The sequence below is a fragment of the Amblyomma maculatum genome, chromosome 6 (genome assembly GCF_055883805.1).
Source record: "Amblyomma maculatum isolate TAMU_Amacu chromosome 6, ASM5588380v1, whole genome shotgun sequence".
Taxonomy (NCBI): Eukaryota; Metazoa; Arthropoda; class Arachnida; order Ixodida; family Ixodidae; genus Amblyomma; species Amblyomma maculatum.
The window spans coordinates 9,506,745-9,529,826 of record NC_139349.1 but is presented as its reverse complement, the minus strand read 5'-3'; the positions used below and the strand labels follow the sequence as shown (position 1 = coordinate 9,529,826).

The 23,082-nt window shown below is 48.3% G+C and overlaps 1 protein-coding gene across 3 annotated transcripts in view; it reads left to right on the top strand.

Annotated features, from left to right (window-relative positions):
- Nucleotides 1–8,211, top strand: part of LOC146185038 (ras-related protein Rab-8A-like) — a 95,653-nt gene extending 87,442 nt beyond the window's left edge. For all 3 annotated transcript variants that reach the window (XM_084606029.1, XM_084606028.1, XM_084606027.1), the window contains one exon: nucleotides 2,341–8,211. In XM_084606029.1, coding sequence (XP_084462155.1) covers nucleotides 2,341–2,439 — 99 coding nt within the window. In that variant the 3' untranslated portion in view covers nucleotides 2,440–8,211. The remainder of the gene's footprint in view (nucleotides 1–2,340) is intronic.
- The last annotated feature ends 14,871 nt before the right edge of the window (nucleotides 8,212–23,082 follow it).

The window sequence follows — 23,082 nt, the reverse complement described above, 5'->3', positions numbered from 1 at the left end:
AATTACGATAAGCTCTACGTGTGTATCCTTCCCTCCCTTACATTTTTTTGTACTGCCGGTTGTCCTGCAGCGCTAAGCAACGGGCCGCTTCACTTATGCCAAAGCTTCACACACACACACACGCACACACTTTTCTCGTTCTACAAAATTTCTGTAACAGCCTGGCACAGTTTCAAACGCTAAATATGGGGAAGGTGTTGAAGTGGGTGCGCGAGCTCACAAGTGTGATCTCACAGAGTATGGTGCAATTAACGACTTCTCTCCTGCTGCGCAGATTCCCATTTCTGTGATCCGTTGGTTCACGGGAAAGTCGCAGTGAGTGGCCTTGTAGTAGAATCTGCAACAGTTCTTTGATCATGCGTATGCGTTACAATCTGCACTATCGTCCGCGGCTAGTAAGAAAGGCGGTGTATTCCGCTGGCGAATTTTTCTCAGGATATCGCAGGCAGCAGAATACCCAGCACTGATGTAAGTTCTTTTTACGCCATAGCGCTGCCCCGTGTCGCAGAAAAGCCGGTGTCAGCTTGCGGTTGTAACGCAAAAAAAAAAAAAAAAAAAAAAATCGGAAGAAAGTAAAGAAACAATAAATGTTCTGCGGAAACCTACGGACTCGAACACGTTTCCTTCTCAGTGCGAGACGAGCACGCAAACAGGCAATAAAATAAAAATAAAAATAAAGAAGAACTCCGCCACAGAACCGCATTGATTCTGCCCAAATAAACGTGGACCTATAGTATGCATTGCCTTGTGACTGTCAGCTAATGTTTAGGTGCGTCAGAAAGAAACCAATTACGGCAGTAATAGTTAAGCGAGTAGCAAAGAACATTTCCGCTTTGCTTATGCGGCACTTACTGGAAAATTCCTTCGACCGTACGGTGCTGCTGCAACAGATGGCGTGAGCTGCCGCCCGATTCAAAGCCTTATACATCCATCCACCGTCTTCAACGCATTGAGGTGCGAACGGGACCCGATAACGCTATCTTAAGCGTCCTACAATTTTTCCTATATAGAATATGCGTTAGAATCCAGAATATAAAAGACAGAAGGCACGAAATGAAAAGATAATTTGTGGGGATGAGAAGTAGGTAGGGCAGAGGAAATTCGGAGGTCGTTGTATGCTCACATCTCACCAGTCATTTTCTTTTTTTACCTTATATTTAATTGTCTTTCGGCCATAAATTTTTCGTCAACACCACATTTTTTTAAACGCAAAATAGAAAACTTTCCCTATCCTTTCCTTGGTTTTGCAGACTGACAGCTTCCTTCAGCGAGCCCCTCATTTTGTTACACTTTTTCTGCGTAAAACGGGGTCACCCCGTTTTAAAACCTGGAATACAGTTCCCAGAGCAGCGTACAAAGGTCGCTTGGGAAGTAATACCTTTGACTGCTTTCGTCGAAAACTGCAACAAATGCGCGTGATCGACAGCACCTAAACACAGGCTCACAGAATTTCCTATTTTTCGTAAAAGGTGCCGTTATTCGCTATGCATTGTGCGTTGCAGAAATTCCATGCAGTGCCGATAAGTGCGTGAGTCCATGAGCGCCATCCGCGGATTTACACTGCGCAATTGTGCCTTTTGTTTTGTCGTTCCGCGTATATAACCGAATCCACTCAGGTTTAAACCTGGACTCTAAGGTGGGTGCGTTAGGGCAGATAAGGGTAGTGTCATGTCATTGCGATGTTTCAGCACGCAGGATTCATTTTTTTTTTTAGATTTTTGCTTGTTAACTAATTATGTGGCACAACAGGTCGCGGAAAGTTAAGCAAGACGGATATTGACATATAGTTTCGGTCTTCTAGAGAACCCCTCCGCGTTTCTCACATTACGAAGGCGCTTTTTAAGCAAAGTCATTAGAGTTCATCCAAGCGCAGCCGTGTGGCTGGAAGAGAAAGCTACATCCCCAGTGTTCGTACTCGTAAGGCTACTCGTAAGGCTACGCACGAGTGGATCCTGATGGGCAATTGCTCCCCTGTGAGAAACCTTCCGCAACTTTGTGGGTTTAACTAAGCACATTGGGCTACTAACCAACATCTTGTATCACTGAGGGGAGAGAATGGGGAAATCATTTGATGTGAGGGCGACGATGCGGTATCTCATGCGAACATGTGTAGGTCCAGGTTCTTCTTCTAGGTACTGTGGGATATTCTTGGGGAGGGGGATACCGGACACGGGTTATGCCGGCCTAATGTCGTGGCGGCACTCTTGGCGTCCGGGGGAAGGGGAGATAGGACGTGGGAAGAGGGAGGCCAGGTTGACCGTCGCTGCTGCTGCTTGTGTTTACGGTCCGCAGCAATTCCCTCCTTGCCTAACACTTGGTCGCAACCTGTTTTTTTCGCAGCCCAACAAGTTCGAGGAGAGTGAGCGACTTCAGTGGGAGAAGGCAGACCTGAACCAGAATCGGCAGTCACCGTCGGCGCAGTATCGCTGCAACTGCTGAGTGACGCCTCAACCCGTTCTTCTTAAAGACCTTCCCGTCGTTGCTCCTGCCGTGTCACCAACGCCCGAGCTAGTTTATTTCCGCGCTGCCGCCTCGCTGCGCCCCCACTGCTGCGACGTCCTTTGGGAAAGGCGCGGACCTTGGACTGACCGACGCCTGATATACCCGGCCGCTGACGGCGACAGATCTGCTGCGGCCCTTGAACCGTCAGCGGCCCTTATCCAAGTGCGACGGCGGAATGGACGGCTTTACAATCCACGGCACTCACCGCGCATCGCTTCGTCTTCACGCTACGCGTTTCGCCGACAAGAGCCGGCATATAGACGTGTGTATGTGTGCAGGGTGTGTGCGTGTGTACGGAGAAACACAACGGTTGCAACAGACGCGCTTAATAGGGTGACGAGCGAACCTTACCTCGTTGTGTGCGTATGCACACGCAGGTAAATGATGGAGCTGGCAGAGGTACGTTTCCACAGACAGAGGAAGCGCGAGTCTGAACAAGGTATCCCGCGACGGAGATGGGATGAATTAGTTGCAATCTTTTACGTTGACCGTATCATAATTCGGTGCAGTCCAAAGTCCGGTCACAAGTAAGATACTTCGTGGAACGTCTGATATAGTAACAAACTAGTGTAAGGCTAAATCTTATATGTACCTTGAACCGCAGTAAGCGCAGGTGGTGATAGAAAGCAGTCCGTGTGGAGAATCGGAAAGGAAGTTTACGAAATGTAATTTTAAAGGGACACTGAATACACATCGGAGTCTGTCTGCGCCCATGCATTACTGCGTTCTAATAGCTAGAAGCTACTTTCAATGAAAACAGAACTGTTTTTACGTAAAACTGACACCAGGAAATGAAATCAATGCCAAGAATTCGGAATACTAGACGCCCTTCCAAAGTTTCCACAAGACATGATCCGTTGCCACCCTGGCACTGCCTCCCCTGTGTATTTAGCTTCAGATTAACAAACGCTCGCAAAAAGCAAATATCACATAGACACATATTACAAGAATACCTGTAAACTACAAAAGAAAAAATATGTGCAGGACGCAGAATTTTGTACAGACGACTCAAAAATAGCAAATTATGTCGGATGGGCAGCACTGTAATGCAGGCTACCGAACTGTATTTACTATTGAATGTTATGCTGTCTGTGTATTCGATACAAAACAGTAACACAGGACATCGAAACAGAGCCTATATAGCGTTACATTTAAGCGTTAGAGAGACACAGCTTACCTGCTGCACAATCTCTAAGGGAGAAAATAAAGAAAATATGAATACCATACAAAGATTGCATGACATTAGGACAGTGTAAGCGAAGAAATGAATGGCAGACTAAAAGAAATAATGAAGGAAATAAAAAAATGCACTTTGTAAGACCGGCCATTGTAAAATGGAAGTCATACACTAGAATGAGAGTTTCATTGAAGTAATTTTATGCTATCTTGGACAGACCGGGCACAACTTCTGGTTTTGTTTGGTTTGTGGGGTTCAACTTCCCAAAGCGACTAAGGCTATGACAGACGCCACACATAACTTCTACTGACAAAACAGGGCCAATCATTCTTCAAGAAACTCGGTATAGAGGTGTGGAGGTGAGCGAGCCGCACTAAGCAACATTTTATTCTCAGGCACAGAGCTCCAACAGCTGAGGAAAACGTATTTTACTCGATTATGCCAATATCACATCCCTTTCCTCCCCAGCTTACTCGGAGACAATTTACTTGTTGAATTTTCATTTGATTTTAGTTCTATGGAAGAAACAAGGATCCTAAAAATTTATAAAAGGCTCTCATTTCTTATCCACTAAACAAACTCGTTAAACATAGTGTTTGGCGCATGATAGTCATTTTTCCTCAACACAACGCACAAGTCATATTCACACTGGTTTTCAAGGGGGAAAAAGCGATGTCGTGGACACAGATAATCGACGCAGTTCTCTAAGGCTATAAGGCTAGGCTATGCTAAGCTGCATAAGTGTCATTCCTTTCTAAACAGTGCTCACGTAAAACCCGGTCTTGACGTCGCTAAATTAATTAAACTGAGCGAAAAAAAAAAGTTCTGTTTTCAATTCAAACTTCCTTAATAACATATGCGTTTCTTACCGCCGAACATTTGCATAGCCACAGACAGCCACGCAATCAATTTTTATGATTAAGCAAAACAATATTCCGTTGTCTTCAGCGCAGATACCAGGGCTGTTACCCGAGGGCACCGGCGAGGTTTAAGGGCTAAAGTTGCTCGTGGCCTTTCCAATTTGCTCACTGACGGCCGCGCAGCTTTCCTTGATTGACGATTGTGGATATTTATCGAGTACGAGGGCACAAAAAGGCAAGGAAGAGCCCAGGCAACGCGCTTTTGCATTTGGAAACCACGTGCTCGTGTACCTTTGCGAGGCTTACGAGCTGGCTCTCGTTAGAACGCGCATCCACAACGCTGAGCACAAAGTGGGACACGTATTTGATCTGCACTATCGCTTATCAGTGTTTCCCGTTTCATTTCATATACTGCCGATCCGAGGAGAGTGACGTCAGGTGTGTAACTCTGTCGCCCCTGCATAGCGAGCGTAAATATTTGGTGACATTCAGCGTTTCTGGATGGATGGTTGTTTATTCGTTTTAGTTTCGTGGCCAATCGTTGGCGTCTGCGGGACGGAAGAAGGCTGAAATGCAAAGGTGCGCGAAACATGAGCTTGTTTACGCAAGCAACGCATGCGTCTAATAAAAGCAACGCGATTTAACTCAACGAAACTTCAACATTTTGCGAATAAAGCGTGTAACAGCTGGCCTTGTCGCGATTTCGCTGAATAGTTATTGTTGAATCATTACTTAACCTCCAGGCATGTGTGCGTCACTGAAGCGTGGGGCGCTGCCAATGTGTACCGTAGTTTGTTATATACCTGATCTTTCGGTGTGGACCATTCCTGTACAAAGTGTGATGCTGTTTGCGTATAACGGGATACCGACGTGTTCCGTCGCGAAAACGCGAGACTGTGTGTCCGGACTCACTGCATCCGGTGTGGCCAACGAACGCCGGCAGGCGCGGCGAAATCGACAATCGCTGCGCCCGAGGGCGGTCGGGACTGTAAATATGTTCGTAACTATGTGAACAAGAGATTGCTGGATGAGAGAAGGTGATCGGTGTTTTCTAGTTGAATTCACTGCTGTCTAACAAAGTAGTAAGTAAATAAAAGAAATAGAATGGCGCCAGCTTGGGCTGCACCAGAGCTTTCATAATGTGTTCAGTGGCTGTAGCAGCGGTCCTTTTCTTGTTGGAACTGTTCTTTAAAGTATTCTCCAGGTGACGACGCAGACTTGAACTCACGTTAAGATCGCTGAGCCACGTCGGAAGATGACATATGAGTTCCATAGAAATCATAATGGTCGCGATGTTGGAAACTAGGAGGATAGCGTAAGGCTGCAATGTCTGTCTTGTCCGCGTATATACAGTCTGTTGCATGCGTGGACCGTCATCAAAGTGTCGGTGATGTTACACACAAGACCTCGTTGATGGAGTATAAACCAATACTATGTTTACAAGCAAAGAGGGCGCTCGCGGATGCTGGAGCCGACTTGGAGTACAGCTGTAGTCATAGATATGCAAAAAGAAAATGTCTGCAAAGCAGATTCATGATTTCACAGTGCGCATATGATGCCGTCCCTTCTCGAAGAGGAACCGATTATGTCTTGGAATAAATTGCGAAAGCATGAAACGTCATTTCAAAGGCGAACAATGCTTTTTGAACACCGTGCACACACTTCTCGTATAAAGTATACAATACAAGAACGGAGTGGGACTCATAGAAATACGGGTAAGCAAAACAGCGAAATAATTTTTGGAGAAACACTCGGCGGATACAGCGCCTTTTACAAGTACAGTTATTGTCAAGTTTTAAAACCTAGCTTTGTAATGATTTAGTCTGTCAAAAGCTTAGAGCGCATGGGGTTTACTTCTGAGCAACACGGCGTGTTCGTAAAGCATTGGCAGTGTTAAAATCTCCTGAAAGTAAGAAGATTTTCGGCCCTGCCCTAACCAGTAGGTAGGGTTTCCACGAGTGCTAGAGGAGTCCTACTACACGGTTTAGAAGAAAACACCTTGGGCACTAAACTCTTAACAAAGACAGCAGGTTCCGACGCCATTGTTCGAAGCACGGTAAAGTTTAACGATTGACTTACTCTGTTGGTACTTCTGAAACGGGGAAAATATTTTTAGAAGTATTGCTTGCATGTGTTTCTGTGGGTCGCGCTCCCGTCCTGTACCTCCGCCAGGAGGCGACTCCCACGCGCATGTTAAACTCCTGTTCCAGGATGTACTTGGTTATTCTTCAAGCGGAGACATCATAGGTGCACTGTGACACCAGAAAAACGTTTTGGAAACTATCCGTTATATGCATTTCTATTGATGCCAAGCTAACCCTACTTTACGCCCCCAGTCGGCCCAGCCAGTCGAAGCAGCTTCACCGCACGTAGCTTACGTCACATATTGGTGTTGGTCTATAGACGCTGAATTTCATTTCCAAGTTTCCTTTTTTTTTTTTTTTTTTTTGTAATGGTGCGTAAGGCATTATTATACACATTAATCACCAGTTTGCCTACCACAGCTTTCATTGTTCAATTTCTTCCTTCACGAATATCAGTTTTAGTTTAAACTGTATGACGTCAGTATAGATCAGGTGAAGAAACTGCGATATAAACGCTGCTTCGTCGTTTTAATTCACTTGAAGCCAGCCTGCTCCGAAAGCCAGAATCACGAATCGACAAGCAGTGATAAAGATGAGATAATAAAAATTCGACCATAAATCACTTAGCCGTCGTAGACAAGTATCGCGTGGTGATTTACGCATAGAACTGTATTACGCATCATTGCAAAGAACGCGGCACGCAACAAAAAGCTGGCGTCTGTGCTCACTGTAAAATCCGCAATCAGTACACGGCATGAGCTGCATGTACAATAAAATGGAAAGGACCGGTAATACAGCCTTAGTAAAGCATTAGCCTTTGCACATCTTGTACAATTGTGATTTAACTTCAAATACGACGTCTCTTACCTCGCTGCACTGATGTGGTTCGCACAAAGCATCCTTTACGTCGATGTGTTCGCAGTCACTTTAAATATTGGTAAGGAAGGGTGCTATAGAGCAGTTTATATAGTTGCACTGGTTTGTACCTTCTTGCAGAAACTGGTAGTGAATTTGCCGTAAGTATAGTGTGCTGCATGCGAGAATATCGGATATCAATAATCGTCACTTGAGGCGCACACGCTACTTTTTTTTCGTGGAAAATTAAAGCTTGCAAAATAAGACATACTGCATAAGACATTTGGGACATATTTACGTCGGACAGTGATGCACAACTTAAGTGCTCACGTCTGAGATGAATGCAGTCTGTTCATTCTTGTTGTTTTCAAGCTACGAACCAACGCCAGCTAGCTGATTCTAATTTAGGAGCACGGTTTTCGGTCACAAGCTGCTGTGAAGTTTTCAGTGCTTACAATTTACGGTAAGACAGAACGGTACAGTACAGCCATGTACGTATAACGCTCCACAGAAGGCCAAGCAAACGGCTTATTATTGTTTCATAACGGAATAAGTGAGTTTAAAAAAAAAAGACTACGATGCTGATATAAACACAAATACATCATGACTGAAACCGTGTTATCTTTCTAAGCGCACTTGTGACCTCACTCTCAATAATTGCGCCTGAGTGTATCGCTGAGCTGCAATTGAACGCGATGACTTGGTTGAATAAAGAATTCATTCTGTGCCGCAATTGGTAAATTTGTACTCGTCGCATCTCTGTGCGAGATTCGCGACTAACACAGCACTCACTTGTCGAACGGGTATACACGAGCAGATGAGGGGGGGGGGGGGGGGGGGGAAGGGGGGTGCAAAATAGGAAAAGTTTCTTCCCCAACATTTCCCTAGCATTAAGATTTCCTGCAATTTTAGCCCAATAGGGCTCAGCTTTTCCATGTCCATTTCCGGTTCTTCCGTTTGCTGAAGAAGGTATTCATGATTCTGAGGTTATTGCGCTCTGCAAACTCAACTAGTAACTTCCCCCTGCTATTCCTAGAACCAATGCCATAGTCACCTACTGCCTTGTCTCCTGCCTGTTTTTTCCCTACCTTGGCATTGAAGTCGCCCATTAGTACAGTATACTGCGTCTTTACGTTTCGCATTGCCGATTCTACATCTTCATAGAAGCTTTCAACTGCCTGGTCATCATAACTACATGTAGGTGCATAGGCCTGTACAACCTTCAGTTTATACCGCTTATTAAGCCTAATTACGATGCCTGCAACCCTCTCATTAATACTATAGAATTCATCTATATTACCCGCTATATACTTATTGACAAGGAAGCCTACCCCTAGTTGTCGCCTCTCTGGTAAACCTCGCTAACACAGTACATGCCCATCCTTCAGTACAGTATATGCCTCATTCGGCCTCCTAACCTCACTAAGCCCTATGACATCCCATTTCATGCCCTCTAGTTCCTCTAACAGCACTGCTAAACTAGCTTCACTAGCTAGGGTTCTAGCATTAAACGTTGCCAGGGTCAGTTTCCAATGGCGGCCTGTCCAGCGGAGCCAGGCTTTCTTAGCACCCCCTGCTGCTTCACAGCTCTGACCGCCGCCGTGGTCAGTTGTTCCGCAGCCGCTGGTGACTGAGGGCCGGGGTTTTATGGAGCTTATCATAGGAGGTTGTGGCCAATTACTGCACCAGGGTGGCCAACTCCTGTTCTGGTGAGGGAGTGCGTTGCCGGAGGCATCAGGTCGCACCCCAAACCTGTATATGCAATTCCATCGACACGCGGATTTTTTTTTTTTCTGTCATCCGGTGGAGAATTGCGCGGCACCGGGATTTGAACCCCGGTCCTCTTGCATGCGAGGCGGATGTTCTACCGCTACGCCACCGCTGCACCTTCAAGAAGAATAAGATTGGGATGGAGCGCATTTGGCAAGCACTCGCAGATTATGACTAGCAGCTTACCGGTATCGCTCAAGAGGAAAGTATACAACAGTTGCATCTTGCCTGTACTCACCTATGGGGCTGAAACGTGGAGGCTAACCAAGAGAGTTCTACTTAAGTTGAGGACAACCCAGAGGGCTATGGAACGAAAAATGGTAGGGGTAACATTAAGAGATAGAAAGCGTGCAGATTGGGTCAGAGAAATAACTCAAGTTACCGACATTCTAGTGGAAATTAAGAAGAAGAAATGGACATGGGCAGGACATGTAGTGCGAAGAGAGGATAACCGATGGTCGCTGAGGGTAACAAACTGGATTCCAAGGGAAGGAAAGCGTAGCAGGGGGAGGCAGAAAGTTAGGTGGGCGGATGAGATTAAGAAGTTCGCAGGGGTCAAGTGGATGCAGCTAGCACAGAACCGGGTTAAGTGGAGAAATATGGGAGAGGCCTTCGCCCTGCAGTGGGTATAATCAGGCTGATGATGATGATGATGATGAGGGCTCAGCTAGTTGGCTCTGTAGCCAGCCGCAAAGCACTTCTTGTAAGTAACCTGAACCAATCCTATGTCATAGCCGGAGCCGTTAATTGACTCACCTGTGCCCCTGTCCTTGATTAACAAAGTGCACAGACACTTCCTTAATGCAGTCGATCACTCCTCATGTGTACAGCTTCATAAACCTGCCCATTCAAGTTTAGACTTAATTTAAATAAAACAAACTCGAGGTCTCCTCCAGTCCCCCCACTCTTAAATATATTTCCAGAGTGCCTGACGGAGGTAATAACTCTTAGCTGCCTACGCACCATCACGCGTTGTGAACGCTTCGCTACTCCTTAGCGAGTTATTACAAAAACGCCAGCCTCAACGTACCTAATCAAAAAGTACATACCTGTGAAGATTATTCGCGACCGTCCTTTATCACCATGGTTTACATCATCTCTTAAACGATTAAAAAACAAAACAAAACGACACTTCAGAGCGGCAAAATCTACTAACACCCCACGTGCATGGCAGAAGTATCATTCTACATTAAAACTTTTTCGCTCGCTCCTAGTAAAGTCTAAAAGATTATTCTTTTCATCGACACTACCTTTATTAATCCGCAACAACCCTAAACAGTTCTGGAGGATTATTAACCCAAAACGTTCAAATGCACGCGTCTTCTTAACGAGTCAGGCATTCCTTTATCTGATGGCGACATTGCTGAGGCCCTCAATCGCACTTTCAGTGCGGTTTTCACTCGAGAGACTAACGCAAACCTTCCTCCCTTTCCCATTTTAACTCATCCGAACATGACGGACATTACATTTACACCTCATGGCATAGCAAAAATTATCGACTCTTTGAAGCTCACATCATCGTCAGGAGTTGACGGCATCAACACAAAGGTTTTGAAGAACACCAAGCATATAACTAGCATAATCCTAACACACATTTTTCAGCAGTCTTTATCATCTGGCACAGTCCCTCAAGACTGGAAAGTGGGCAAGATCGTTCCAGTTCCTAAGAAGGGCTCAGGTAACACTTTTCGCCCCATTTCTCTCACAAGCGTATGTTCTAAAATCATGGAACACGTTATTTACTCACATGTCGTCAACTTCCTAACATCCATCAAATTTTTCCATCCCAATCAGCACGGTTTTCAGAAAGGCCTTTCTTGTGACACGCAACTTGCATTGTTTTTAAACGACATTAGTTCCAACTTAGACCTTAATATTCCTACTGATGCACTCTTCTTAGATTTCGAAAAAGCATTTGATAAGGTTCCCCACAAGCGACTATTACTAAAACTGTCAAGAATTAACTTAAATGCATCTGTATTTAATTGGATCGAAGATTTCCTTACTAACCGCTCCCAGTTTGTTCTCGCTAACGATTAAGCTTCCAGTCTCACCCCTGTTCTCTCCGGTGTACCCCAAGGTACCGTACTTGGTCCTCTTCTTTTCCTTATTTATATTAATGACCTACCCAACTCCATCTCTTCTAATATCCGCCTTTTTGCCGATGACTGTGTCATTTACCGTCCCATACATAACCCTACTGATAATTTGGCTGTTCAGGCCGATCTGGCAAAAGTCGAGGAATGGTGTCGAAATTGGTTAATGACCCTAAATGTTAACAAAACGGCCTTAATTACCTTCCACAGACGCCAACACTATTCTTCGTACAACTACTTACTAAACGGAACTACTATCTCCTCAGCATCTTTTTTGAAATATTTAGGTGTCACAATTTCCAGTGACCTTACATGGCATTCTCACGTTACATCCGTTACTAACGATGCTAACCACACACTTGGCTTTCTTCGGCGTAACCTAGCTCAGGCACCTTCTTCTGTTAAACACCTAACTTATGTAACCCTTGTAAGGCCCAAATTGGAGTACGCATGCGCATTGTGGGACCCGCATCTTCAAAACTTGATATCTACCATTGAATTAACACAAAACCGTGCAGCTAGATTTATCTTCTCTGACTATTCTCGTAATACTAGCGCCACTAATCTAAAAGCTAATGCCGGTCTCCCAAGCTTGCAAGCACGCCGTAAAATATCTAGACTCTGTTTATTTCATAAATTTTATCATGCCTTATCATCTAGCACAGCAAGCAGTCATCATGCCGATCCATCGAACATCCAGTCGCATCAGCCACACCTTGGCCGTTTATCCGCCACATGCCCGAACGACAACGCACCTCAACTCATTTTTTGTAAGGACAGCCATCGACTGGAACGATCTTCCCGCTGACATTGTCGCTCACTCTAACCCAAGCCATTTCAGAACCGCCATTGAAAACTTTTTTTTTTTTTTTTGTTAATCTCGACAATACTGTCAAGCTATACCCCTCATGTAAAACCCCGTACTCCTGGGGTCTTTGAGGTATTGGAAATAAATAAAATAAAAAAATACACCATTTTCCGAAAAGAAGCAAGATACTCTATAACATCATGCACTACGAGCGACCCCACTTCCGTTTCCGCCTTATCGTGGTTGCCATCTCTCCTAGCTTGGACTGATCGATAACCCGGTCCATAAAGCGACGTGCGTTCGCTATAGTAGCCCGTGTTAAATACATATTTACCTTGTTGCAACGAATGTTGCAACGCCGTGCGCAACTCCAAGGTAATCTGGACAGCACTGCGTGGTCGTGGGATGCGGCAGTACCCAACGAAAGCGGGAAAATATTGCCGCTAGTTCGTGCACACGGCAGGTACACGGAAGTCGGAGTGCGGCTGCGACATGTTTTTGTTGCATCGTTTTCCTGCCAATCTGAAGTTGAATCGACAATGGTTGGCTTTGATTAATAAAAAAAAAAAAACTTCGTACCATCACAAAGCTCACTTGTGTGTTCACTGCACTTCGTGGATGGAAAGCGCACGGAAATGAACCCACTGCTGATGCTCTGGGATACGAACGAAATACCTGCGGTACGACTTCAACTGACTCTTCACGCTCGCCAAACGCGCCGCACACAAATGCCCCCACCCAACTGTAGAGGACATCAACGCCCCACACACCGCACCACCTGGGGCTACACGATCGACACCCCAAGGGGCGAAGCGTATGGCTCGCAGCTCAGCAGGCCGGTTTCTTCCTTCTCGCTGACCCTATCACCCCTACTCGCACCGGGAACAATGTTTGCACAGACACTACTCTCGAACTCACCTTTACCCATCGCCTCCCTCACTATGCGTGGTATAACACCCAGGTGAACCCGGGTAGTGATCCCTACACTATCGAGATTCTGCTACAAGTAGACCCAACACGCGGACCCCCTCGTGGTGCTATCATCGGGAAGTGGAACTCGTTCCGCACCTTCAGAGCAACCCGCATTCTAAACATAGTCTCAGACATAGCTATTTGGTCCGACCAACTCTAGTACGACGTCCGCGCTGTGAGTCGCCCCCTCCTGCAGACGCAATGGATTCCCATTTTCTGCACCTCTGGGAAGCCAAGACGGGTCTTAAGCGGAGGTGGCGGTGCCAGCCCTGGAATAGAACACTTAGACTTCGGCTGGCCCGTCTTAACAAGGGAATTGAGATGCATGCTTCGACTCTCTCCCGCCAAAATTAGGAATCTGTAACAGGCTTACCCGCAACATGAGCCTGACCTGTTCTGCAATCTGATTGACTCGACTCAGTCCAAGACATATCAAAAACAAAACCTCGATCGTCAAGCTCATACACACATTCGCGGCCTCCCCGCAGGAACTCCTCGAGGAGCTACGGGATCTCCACTTCCCTAGGATCACCCGACTTCTTCCTGGACCAACCCATCACCGAGGCATAAGTCAGGGCAGAACTTCAGCACCTCAGCACATCCTCAGCTCCTGGACCGGAAAGCGTGCGCAAAGCATTCCGCAACCTCGAATCCCCATTCATCACAGCCATAACTAGCTACTTCAACAAATGCTGGCTGCGTGGCGCCCTCCCACCTCCGTGGAATGATGCCAAGTTATAGTCTCTATTCCCAAATCCGGTAAACCACTTCATCCCGCTAACCTCTGTCCCATTTTACTTACGTACCGTGTGGGGAAGCCCATGAAGCAAACTCTCCAGACCCGACTCAGTCGGTATCTGGAGCACAGCGACCTCATGCCTCCTTGCATGTTTGGTTTCCGCCCGGGCTTATCCACCCACGACGTCTTTCTACAGCTCAAACACCCCATCGATCCTTGACTCCCCCACGGACGACATCAAGGCCCTCGGTGTCGACCTAACAAAAGCATTCGACAACGCTACCCGTGCAGCCGTCCTAGAAGGCCTCCACGACACTGACGTAGGCCCGCAGATGTAATATTACATCAGCGACTTTCTCGCCGAACGCACAGCCACACTCACACTGGACGACCTCCAGCTTTCCGGTGTCTCACTGGGAATACAGGGGACGCCACGGGATGCCGCGCTTTCTACTATCCTTTTCAACGTAGCCCTTCTCCAACTCCCCTGTCAACTGGCCCAAGTCTCCGACATTCAGCTTGTGGTTTCTACGTGGGCATCGCCACCAGTCACCGCGGGTTCGAGCGTCGCGCGAGCCGAGGCCCCAATCAGCTTTCACCACGCGCACACTGAAACACCACAGCGGGCACTCAACATCCGCAGGGAGGAGAGCGCTTCGCTGCAATGACACCAGCCTCCAAGTTCGCAAAGGAGACGTTTATTAAACGCCGTCCTCCAGCGTTACACAAACACTCAGTCACCGCGTCCTAGGAGCACGCGAGGAGCAAGGCTCCGCTGCGCGCAAGGGACAAGGAATGCGCGCCGCAAGCAAGCAAGGGCTTGCTGTGATCTCTCTCTCTCGCGGTGACTAAAGGGTTCCTTAGAGAGAGAGAGAGTGGGCTACCACCGCAAGGTACGCCTGTCGCGCATCGTTGAATCACGATCGACAGGCTCAAGCTTCGCTCTCAGGTACGACCCTGAGCGGGCGAACTCGAGTACACACTGGTCTGCGCGGACAAAGGCCGGCAGACAAGAACAGACCTAGAGTTAATGAGATAAGAGGGTTGGCGGGGTCGTGTGGCCTGGGACGGTAGAGGCAGAATTGTGGTTTTGGAGGGCAGCAAGCCAAGCCACGCGCGCGAAAGTACGAGTCGATGATATTGAGGGCCGATTGTAGGTTGTATATTATGTCGCCATAGCCACCCCATTTCTCTAGTCTCATTCGCATATTGGGCCTCAGCCTTCACTCCCACGGCGACACCATCCAAGCTCTCCAGACCCAAATCCAGGGAGCCACACCATCCGGTGCATGGCGAACCGAAGCGCGGGTCTACGAAAGCGAAACACAATCCGCCTCACCCAAGTCTACATCAAGAGCCGCACGGCGTACGCATTCCCCTACCTCCTTTAAAGTCAAAGGAGTGGGACCGCATCAATGTGCTTCTCAGGAGCTTCACGAAGCCTCGCCTCCCGGCTACACCTATAGCATCTCTACTGCCCAGCTCCTCAACCTCGGTACCCACAACACGTTTGATCCTACCCACGGGGTCCCCTACCTCCAGACCTTCGTTCTTTTCTCATAGTCCCTCCTATCTCCAAGCACATGCACCCCGAACACAACGGGGAGCGCAAAGCAGGCTGCGCCAAAGCCCTGCACAAGGAGTACGGTGACAGTTCAGAGGTAGTCTACGTAGACGTGGCAGCGTACTCGTCGGGCTTCCGCATGGTCCTCGCCGTAGCTAGCAATCAGTACCGGTTACTCGCATCAGGCTCCATCACCACAGATTCCTCCCTAATTGCCAAGGAGGTAGCCATTGCGCTTCCTCTCATCTACACCTCTACCACCAAAATTCTCTCAGGCTCAAAATCCGTCCTATCCAATTTCGCCAATGGCCTGGTATCCCGTGCCGCGGCTCGGCTTAATTCTACGATCTTAGAACCTCACCCGCCCCGCAACCCTCATCTGAACCCCCGCACATAGAGTTTCCTACACTAACTAGAGGGAAAGCTGAGGGCGCTGCACTTCAGCCACCATGGGCGCGCTAAGAATCATGGGCCGGTGTGCTACTTGTTGCGGGACAGTCGGTTTTTCTCAGATGCATGGAGTGGCGTTACTATGATGTTTTTATATCGTCATCATCATCTCAAGGTGCGTACATAGACCGCAAAAAGCCATGTACCGAAGCCGCAAAAGCAGACGTCGTCAATGAAAGGTTTCTGTTTCCCGAAATGCCACTAAAAACTTCCTTAAGTAATTGCGCAACCATAGATATTTCCAAAACGTTTTTTTTTCCTCTCAAAGTGTGCTTATTAAGTGCGAAATATTGGTATTTGTGCTGCTCAAAACTAAGCCAATAGGAGAAAGAGCCATCGCTTATATTGGATAAATCTCACACTGACATGCTGTTTCTTTCTCTTTTTTGAAATTTATAGTCACAATATTGAATGATAGGACTATTTACAGTAGAAAAACGTTTATCTTTGCATTAGTTTTGGCCAAAAGTTGCAGTTCTGTAATCGGTAGCTCTCCGGTCCATGATGCTTTGAGCGCCCATGGTGGCTGAACTGGTCGTCTGGAAACTCCATGTAAACTCCCATAGATGGAAGCAGAGCTTTCCCTCTATAGGTAAGAGTAAAAAACTCTATGCCCCCGCACATGCAGGCCTCCCAGGAAACGAGGAGGTCTCTTCCCTCTCCGAGGTCCCACTTTTCGGCAGGAGTCGGGCTCCCTCCCCCAGCCCAGGCACGTCTGCTTATCATTCACATATATCGATCCTTACCTATACCGAGATAGCCGGCGTGTTTACGCACCGCCGACTCCCTCCCTAACCCTAACCGAGGCTTCCCACTGGCGCCAACTCCAGGCTCGTACTGCTCCCTACTCAATTCTTCTTCATGCCCGCTACCCGGCCCGATCAGTCACTCTCCTCCTGTAAGCTCTGCGGGAAATCGGGAGACTCTGAGCGGATAGCCGTCTAAAGGTTGTCGTTTGCTTTATAAGGGCGGTCCCATTACATGACACGTCTTATGTCATGTAGGGGGGGGGGGGTGGAGTTGCCCCTCTATTTTTGCAGTAAATATTTTCACCACCACCGGCGCAGCTGCTTCTGGTGTCATCTGCGATGAGCGGCACGGAAACAGGGCTTGCAAAAGATGGCTGGGTGGAAGAAGTGCGGGACGCGTGCACCCCAACGCTGTATTCGCAGCTTTACTATACATTCACCCCGCTCAATGTGCGTGCCAGAATAGTACTTTAAGCCATAAACCACGGCCCGGCTTCATCCATTGCGACGCGAAGCAAACGCGCGGAGCAGCCGCATCCTCAGCTCTCTTTACGCCATCTTCAGAAGTGAACGAAAATAGGCACAATTTACCTCTTTACAGTGCACTACTCTGCGGCCGAAAGGTCTGGGGTGGGATCATAAGAGGAGAGAAAAAGAGAGGGAAACGCGCTTGAAGGCGAGCGCCAGTTAAGGCGCGGAGGTAAGTACAGTCAGCTTCACGACACGGCGAGCGGCTCGGAGCCGAGGTTCAGGGAGCACTGCGCGTGCACGTCTGCTGTCCGTGAAGGCTGAGGAGTGACTGACGCGAGGGGAGAGATGCCGAAGCTTAGGACGCGCGAACAACACGCGACTGCTCACTCCGGAGTAACACACGCTTGTGAAATGTTGCCCAGTGACGGCCGCCACGTCTGCAACACACACGCCCCTCTCTCACTGTCTTGCTCTCTCACTGAGCGCATCTATGCGGCCGCTCTGCCCCCTCAGTGTTAGGTCGCGTGATGCGGGGGTCGCCACTTTCCCTTTCTCCTCTTCAAGTTCACGGAGAGATAGATGAACAGAGAGAGAGAGAGCGGCTTCTGCTGCAGCTATGCGGCCGCTCCACCTCCTTAATAGAGAGTTTTAGAATAGGGGGCCCCAAGCTTTGGGGCCCCCAAGGAGCTTGGGGCGTCGAAATGCGCATGCGCAGAACGTAAGCCGCGCTTGGGGTCTTGGGTTAACGCTAGGGGCGGCCCCCATTTTTCGGAAATAGCGTTCGCCCCAAGCCGCCGTTGGGTCGCTTGGGTTACGGCAACATGGCGGCGACCGGCCAAGCGGCGGCCGCTCGCCTCGGCACACATTCGTCGTCATCGCTCCATGGTGTCACGCGTCCATGGCAAACGAAAGGCCAACGAAGCTTATGCTATGTCTCATGATGCCCGCACCACCAAATTTTAGCAATAAAACGCCCTATATTTTCTGATTGCTTCTGGATTTACCGAGCTGCTAGGCCTAGCGAGTTCGCCTCGTTCGGTTGCCATGGGGACTAGACGGCGGAAAGCGCGGAAGGTTCAAATGAGTTTTCCCGGCCTCGGCCTGGATTGACAATTGGCCGATTTCGTCTTGTATGACAAAAACAGTTTGTATAACTGGTAGTTTTAATATAGTTTTGTGCAATAGTAGCACTTTTTGATTAACAAAATAGCGTTGTTGGCTCTTATATATTTAAATGCTCTTTCTTGGTTTACCGTTGCGGCGCTGCAATCGACGAACGCAAGCCCGGCTCCGCTGCGTCGGGAAAACCCCTATTCTAAAACTCGCCGCTTGGCTAGCACGTTGCGCCGCCGCACGCTATTTCCTTGGGGGCCCCAAGCCTTGGGTCCCCCTATTCTAAAACTCCCTAATGTTGAGCCGCGCGACGTACGCGTCTCCACTTTCTCTTTCTTCACTTCAAGTTCACGAATAGAAAGAGAGGGAGAGAGAGCAGCTTCGGACAGACATCGGCGAAATCCGTGATTGCGGCTAGTAGTGTTATGCACTAAAAATCTCGAAGCTAGTCCGTGCAAGTGAATCTCATGGGACACTGCTCGAGGATTTTTTAGCGGTATGAGCGCTGTGCACGGGACGAAATTCTGAACCTGGGCCCGGCCTGGGTCCAATGCTACCGACATGAGGCCCAACCCGACATTGAAAGAGTCTGAGATCGGCTCGGCACCGTTTCTCCGGCAGCGCTAAAGTTTATTTCGCTGGTCCAAATGGCGGCTGGAAAACAGCGCTACCCACTAACTGAAACTCTGAGCAAGGGGTTATTACTGTGGCCAAGTACTCATTGAGCTCGTCTCGATTCGTGTGCCTTTCACGTGTACTTTCCTGACTCAAGCGACGGATGCTCTGATTAGGCTTCCACCGATGCAAGGTCTAGGTTAGGAGCAAGTGACAACGCAGACTCGTGAGAGGCGACAGCGTGGCGCGAATATTGAAACGGATACCCTCTGCGATGGTGTTACATCATGTTTACTAGAAAACATGCAACCGCCGGAGGGCCTGCAGATTACCAATTCGGAACAGTGGGAGGCCGCATTGCTTAGCTCTGATCCAGGCCGGCAACACGCCATCACGGCCTGGGCCAATGAGGTCGTCGAGCGCCATCAAGCGACGGCCACCCCTGGGGCTTGAGAAGCGTCCTCTCACGAAGAAAGAACACATCAATTTCTCCCCAATAAAGTTTTCTCCTCCTCCTCCTCCTGAAGCGGGAGACACGAAAGCCGACACTAAATGGCACACAAGCGGCTCTCCTGTTCAGTCTTTGACGACTAGCAAACGTTCGATTAAGTTATGGCGCGTGCAGGAAAGGGGAATGTACGTCAAGAGAGAACTCGTACGCTCTCGCGAGGGGAGAACGCGGGAAACCATTTCATGCTGTGTATTCAGGACGCCCACACACCATGGCCATATATTTCGCAAAACTTGTGTGCGAGTACTTGGAAGCGGGCAGTTCAGCCCAGCCCGCCCGAGGCAAATATGCCCGGAATGGAGCCCGCGGACCGGGGGCATTCGGGCCGGCCGGAGCTCGTACACAGCTAGCTCTAAGCGGTATAGTTTCGTCTTCACGCTTTCGGCTGCGTGCGCTCGCTTAATTGCATAAAAAGCTACTGCAAAAAGCCTGTTGTCGGTTCCACCGCCAACAAGCTACATCGCCTGCACGTCAAACCGAACAAAAATAAAGGAATTAACCAGTGCGTGCAATTTTTGTGCATTTCGCTCGTGATTTGCTACGAATCTCTGCAACGCACTTGTGTAGCGTAACGATTTTCCGAGGAGCTCCTTTCTGCCGACATAACTGTCCGGCGTCAAGGTGACAAAACATAGCGAACGGCCTATTATAGTCGCTGTGGCGGGTAACATATCTTGAAGTCTTAGAAGTATTCAGAACGAAGCCTTTCCCTGATGAAACCGTGGGCCGGCGCACTTCCTCTATAGTACAGCACACGAGCCGCAGTCCTAGTCACTCTGATGCTTCGAGCTGCAGTGTTTCGATAGTTTGTTCCCGGTGCTTCTCCCGAAAAGTTCTTTACCCTTCCAGTTTGGCACTGTCCTCTCTTTCACGGTTCAGCATGCCGCTCTTTCACAAGTGCATCAAGCTCACTTTTCACTCCTTCGAGCTGCTCGGAATTCCTGCTGTGCTTAATTGTTACCCGCTGCTGTACTTTCTTCCGAGTTTCAGGTTCTCTCGCCACGGTTTGACTTCTGCATCGCCTTTCCGGAGTTCGAACGTTCCTCGGCACTTGCAAAGCCGTTGGTCTCACTGTGTCTGCGGTAACGGTATCCAGTACACTGTAGCAATGACGGCGCACACTTGATTCTTCCCCTGTCACCTTGAACGCCATTACGGCAACGGCTGCTGCTGGAATCGGACTCGGCCTCCACTTAGCACGCACTCTTCCATTCTAAAATCATTTCTTTCCTTCTCGCCTTTGGTACGGCACGCATTTGGCAACCCACGAGCTTCGAAAAAGGAGCAAGCGGACCTGTCCAGGGATGAGTGAGTGAGAAGACTTTATTTACACCGACATGGACCTCGGGGCAGGACCTCAGCCAGGGGGAGGGTCTCCTTGCCGGCTCTCCTGCGCCGTGGCCGCAGAGAAGGTCTTGTAGTAAGCCTCCTCCGCCAGGCGTAGAACGATCTTTTGTTCATCCGCATTTGGGCTGCGGATGGTAGACTCCCAGGTAATTTGACCAAAAGGATCAGTTTCTTTAGCTCCCGGAGAATCGGGGCATTGCCAGATTAGATGATTTTGACTCAGAGGTACGTTGCAGGGATTGCAAGCCTCTGGGTCCCCTGTCAACTCATTATGCAGAGTAACATAAGGAAAGAAGCGATTGGCCTGAAGTTTTCGCCAGGCCCTGCATTCTGAGGATATTAGGGACCTATCTGGTGGTGGATAGATCCTTCTGTTTAGTCTGGGAGTCTCAGAGAGCTCCTTGTAGGTGATGAGGGGGTCTTTGTCTCCGGGTAGCGGGGTCTCTATGGCCGCTCGGGTGTATACATATCGAGCGAGGCGATGGGCAGCCTCATTGCCTGGTAGTCCAGGCTGGAATCCAGATGACTGAAACCTCCCGGCTTAGCGGGTGCTTTCTCAGTAGACTGGCCGCCTGCTTGAAAATTAGGCCTTTGCCGAAGTTCCTAACAGCCGCCTTATTATCTGAAAGGATAGTTTTGGCTTTAGTGCCTGTACATGTTAGCGCTATCGCAGCCTCTTCAGCTATTAAAGCGTTACGCGTATTCATGGATCTAATTACTTTCTGGGAGTGGTTCCGATCTACCACTGCTATGATCACGGCCCGTTCTAGCCCGCAGGCAGCATCGCAATAGGCTGATTCCTCAGGAGGGTCGTTTATTAGTTTGCTTTGAAAAAATTTTGCTCTATGCTGTCTTCGTTCCTTATCATAAATCGGGTGCATATTCTTAGGGATCGGTGCAATTTTGAATAGTTCCCGCGTCTCAAGCTCCAGGAGTTCAGCGACATAGGGTGGCTGACTTGACTGAAGCTGTAGTTCTTGTAGTATTTTTCGGCCAACTACAGTGGAGTTGAGCCGCCAAATCTGGGCTTCCCTGACCGCTTTAGCAATCTCTTCCCAGGTATTATGCGTTCCCATAGCTAGAAGCTTCTCTGTCGACGAGTTGGGGGGGGATGCCTAAAGCCCTTTTGAATAACATTCTGATTATTTTCTCTAACACCAGAATTGAGATTGAGAAAGGGGGTAGCAAGCTATCCTGCTGATTACAAAGACACTAAGCAGTTTTATTAGACAGTGTTCTCTGAGGCCTTTGTTCCAGAGAGAGATTCGCCTGAATATCCCCGTTACCTGGTCGACATACGTCTGAAGCTTTTTCAGATGGTGGTGTTTTTCCTATTCTGCTGTAGGAAATACCCCAGGATCCTAATGGTGCTGACTCTCGGTACCTTGCTCCCTCCCACGTATACCTCCACTGGTTTGTGTAGGTGCGGTAGGTGGGATTCTCTGGTTAGTTGTGCATTGCTGCACACTGAGAAAAGTTCAGATTTGCGAGGAGAGCAAGATAGTCCTCTCTCTAGGGCGTAGTTTTCAACTATATACGCCGCTTCCTGCAGCCTATGCGATATATCGGCGCTGAAGCCTCCATCTGTCCAGATTGTTATATCGTCTGCATAGATGTTATGTTTGATGCCTTCTATCTTATTAAGATGAGATGAGATATCTTTCAGGCTATCCAGGGAGGCATTGATGCGATATCTCATATTTGAATCTGCCGCATACACCAATCAGCACGCGCAATAAATGCGATATCACCCGTCGGACCAATAGTGACAACGGTAAAGGTAAACAGTTCTTTGACGTAACGAACGGTATTTTTTTTTTTCGCTGGAAATAACACACAAAGTATAGTGTTTATAAGTCAACATTAAAGAACGCTTGCTTGAAGTTAAAGAGGGTGGTTGGCCGGACGGTCAAGAGGAGCAGTTGCTGACAGGTGAATATACGTACAATATCCTGTAAAAAACATGTATAGCTGAAGTCGTTTGCGTCCAAGCCCCGCAAAAGTGGCTCGTTTAGTATCTTCCAGAGTTCGCAATCTCGCATGTGACGAGAAATCTAGTCCTCAAGAGCGAGCCCGTTACTAGGGCATTATGCCGAGACAGTGAGCATGACAACGCCTCTACCCATCCATTGGAAACCAACTCTGATTAGATTTGCGTGCCGTTCGAGGAAAATACCATCCAAGTCTACAAAAACATTCCCTGCTGTCGTAAAGTATAAGGCCGCAAGCCAACGTTTCGACAAGCTCAACCGTTGCTTTTCTCGTGCCTCGAAACTTTTGTCTGCCAAAGTACATTTTTCTTTTGAACAAAATTTTCCGCGGATTTAAACCAATGGCCTTTACGCGCCTCTGCAGCTATATATACAGGGTGTCTAAGCTAACTTTAGCCAAGGGTTAAA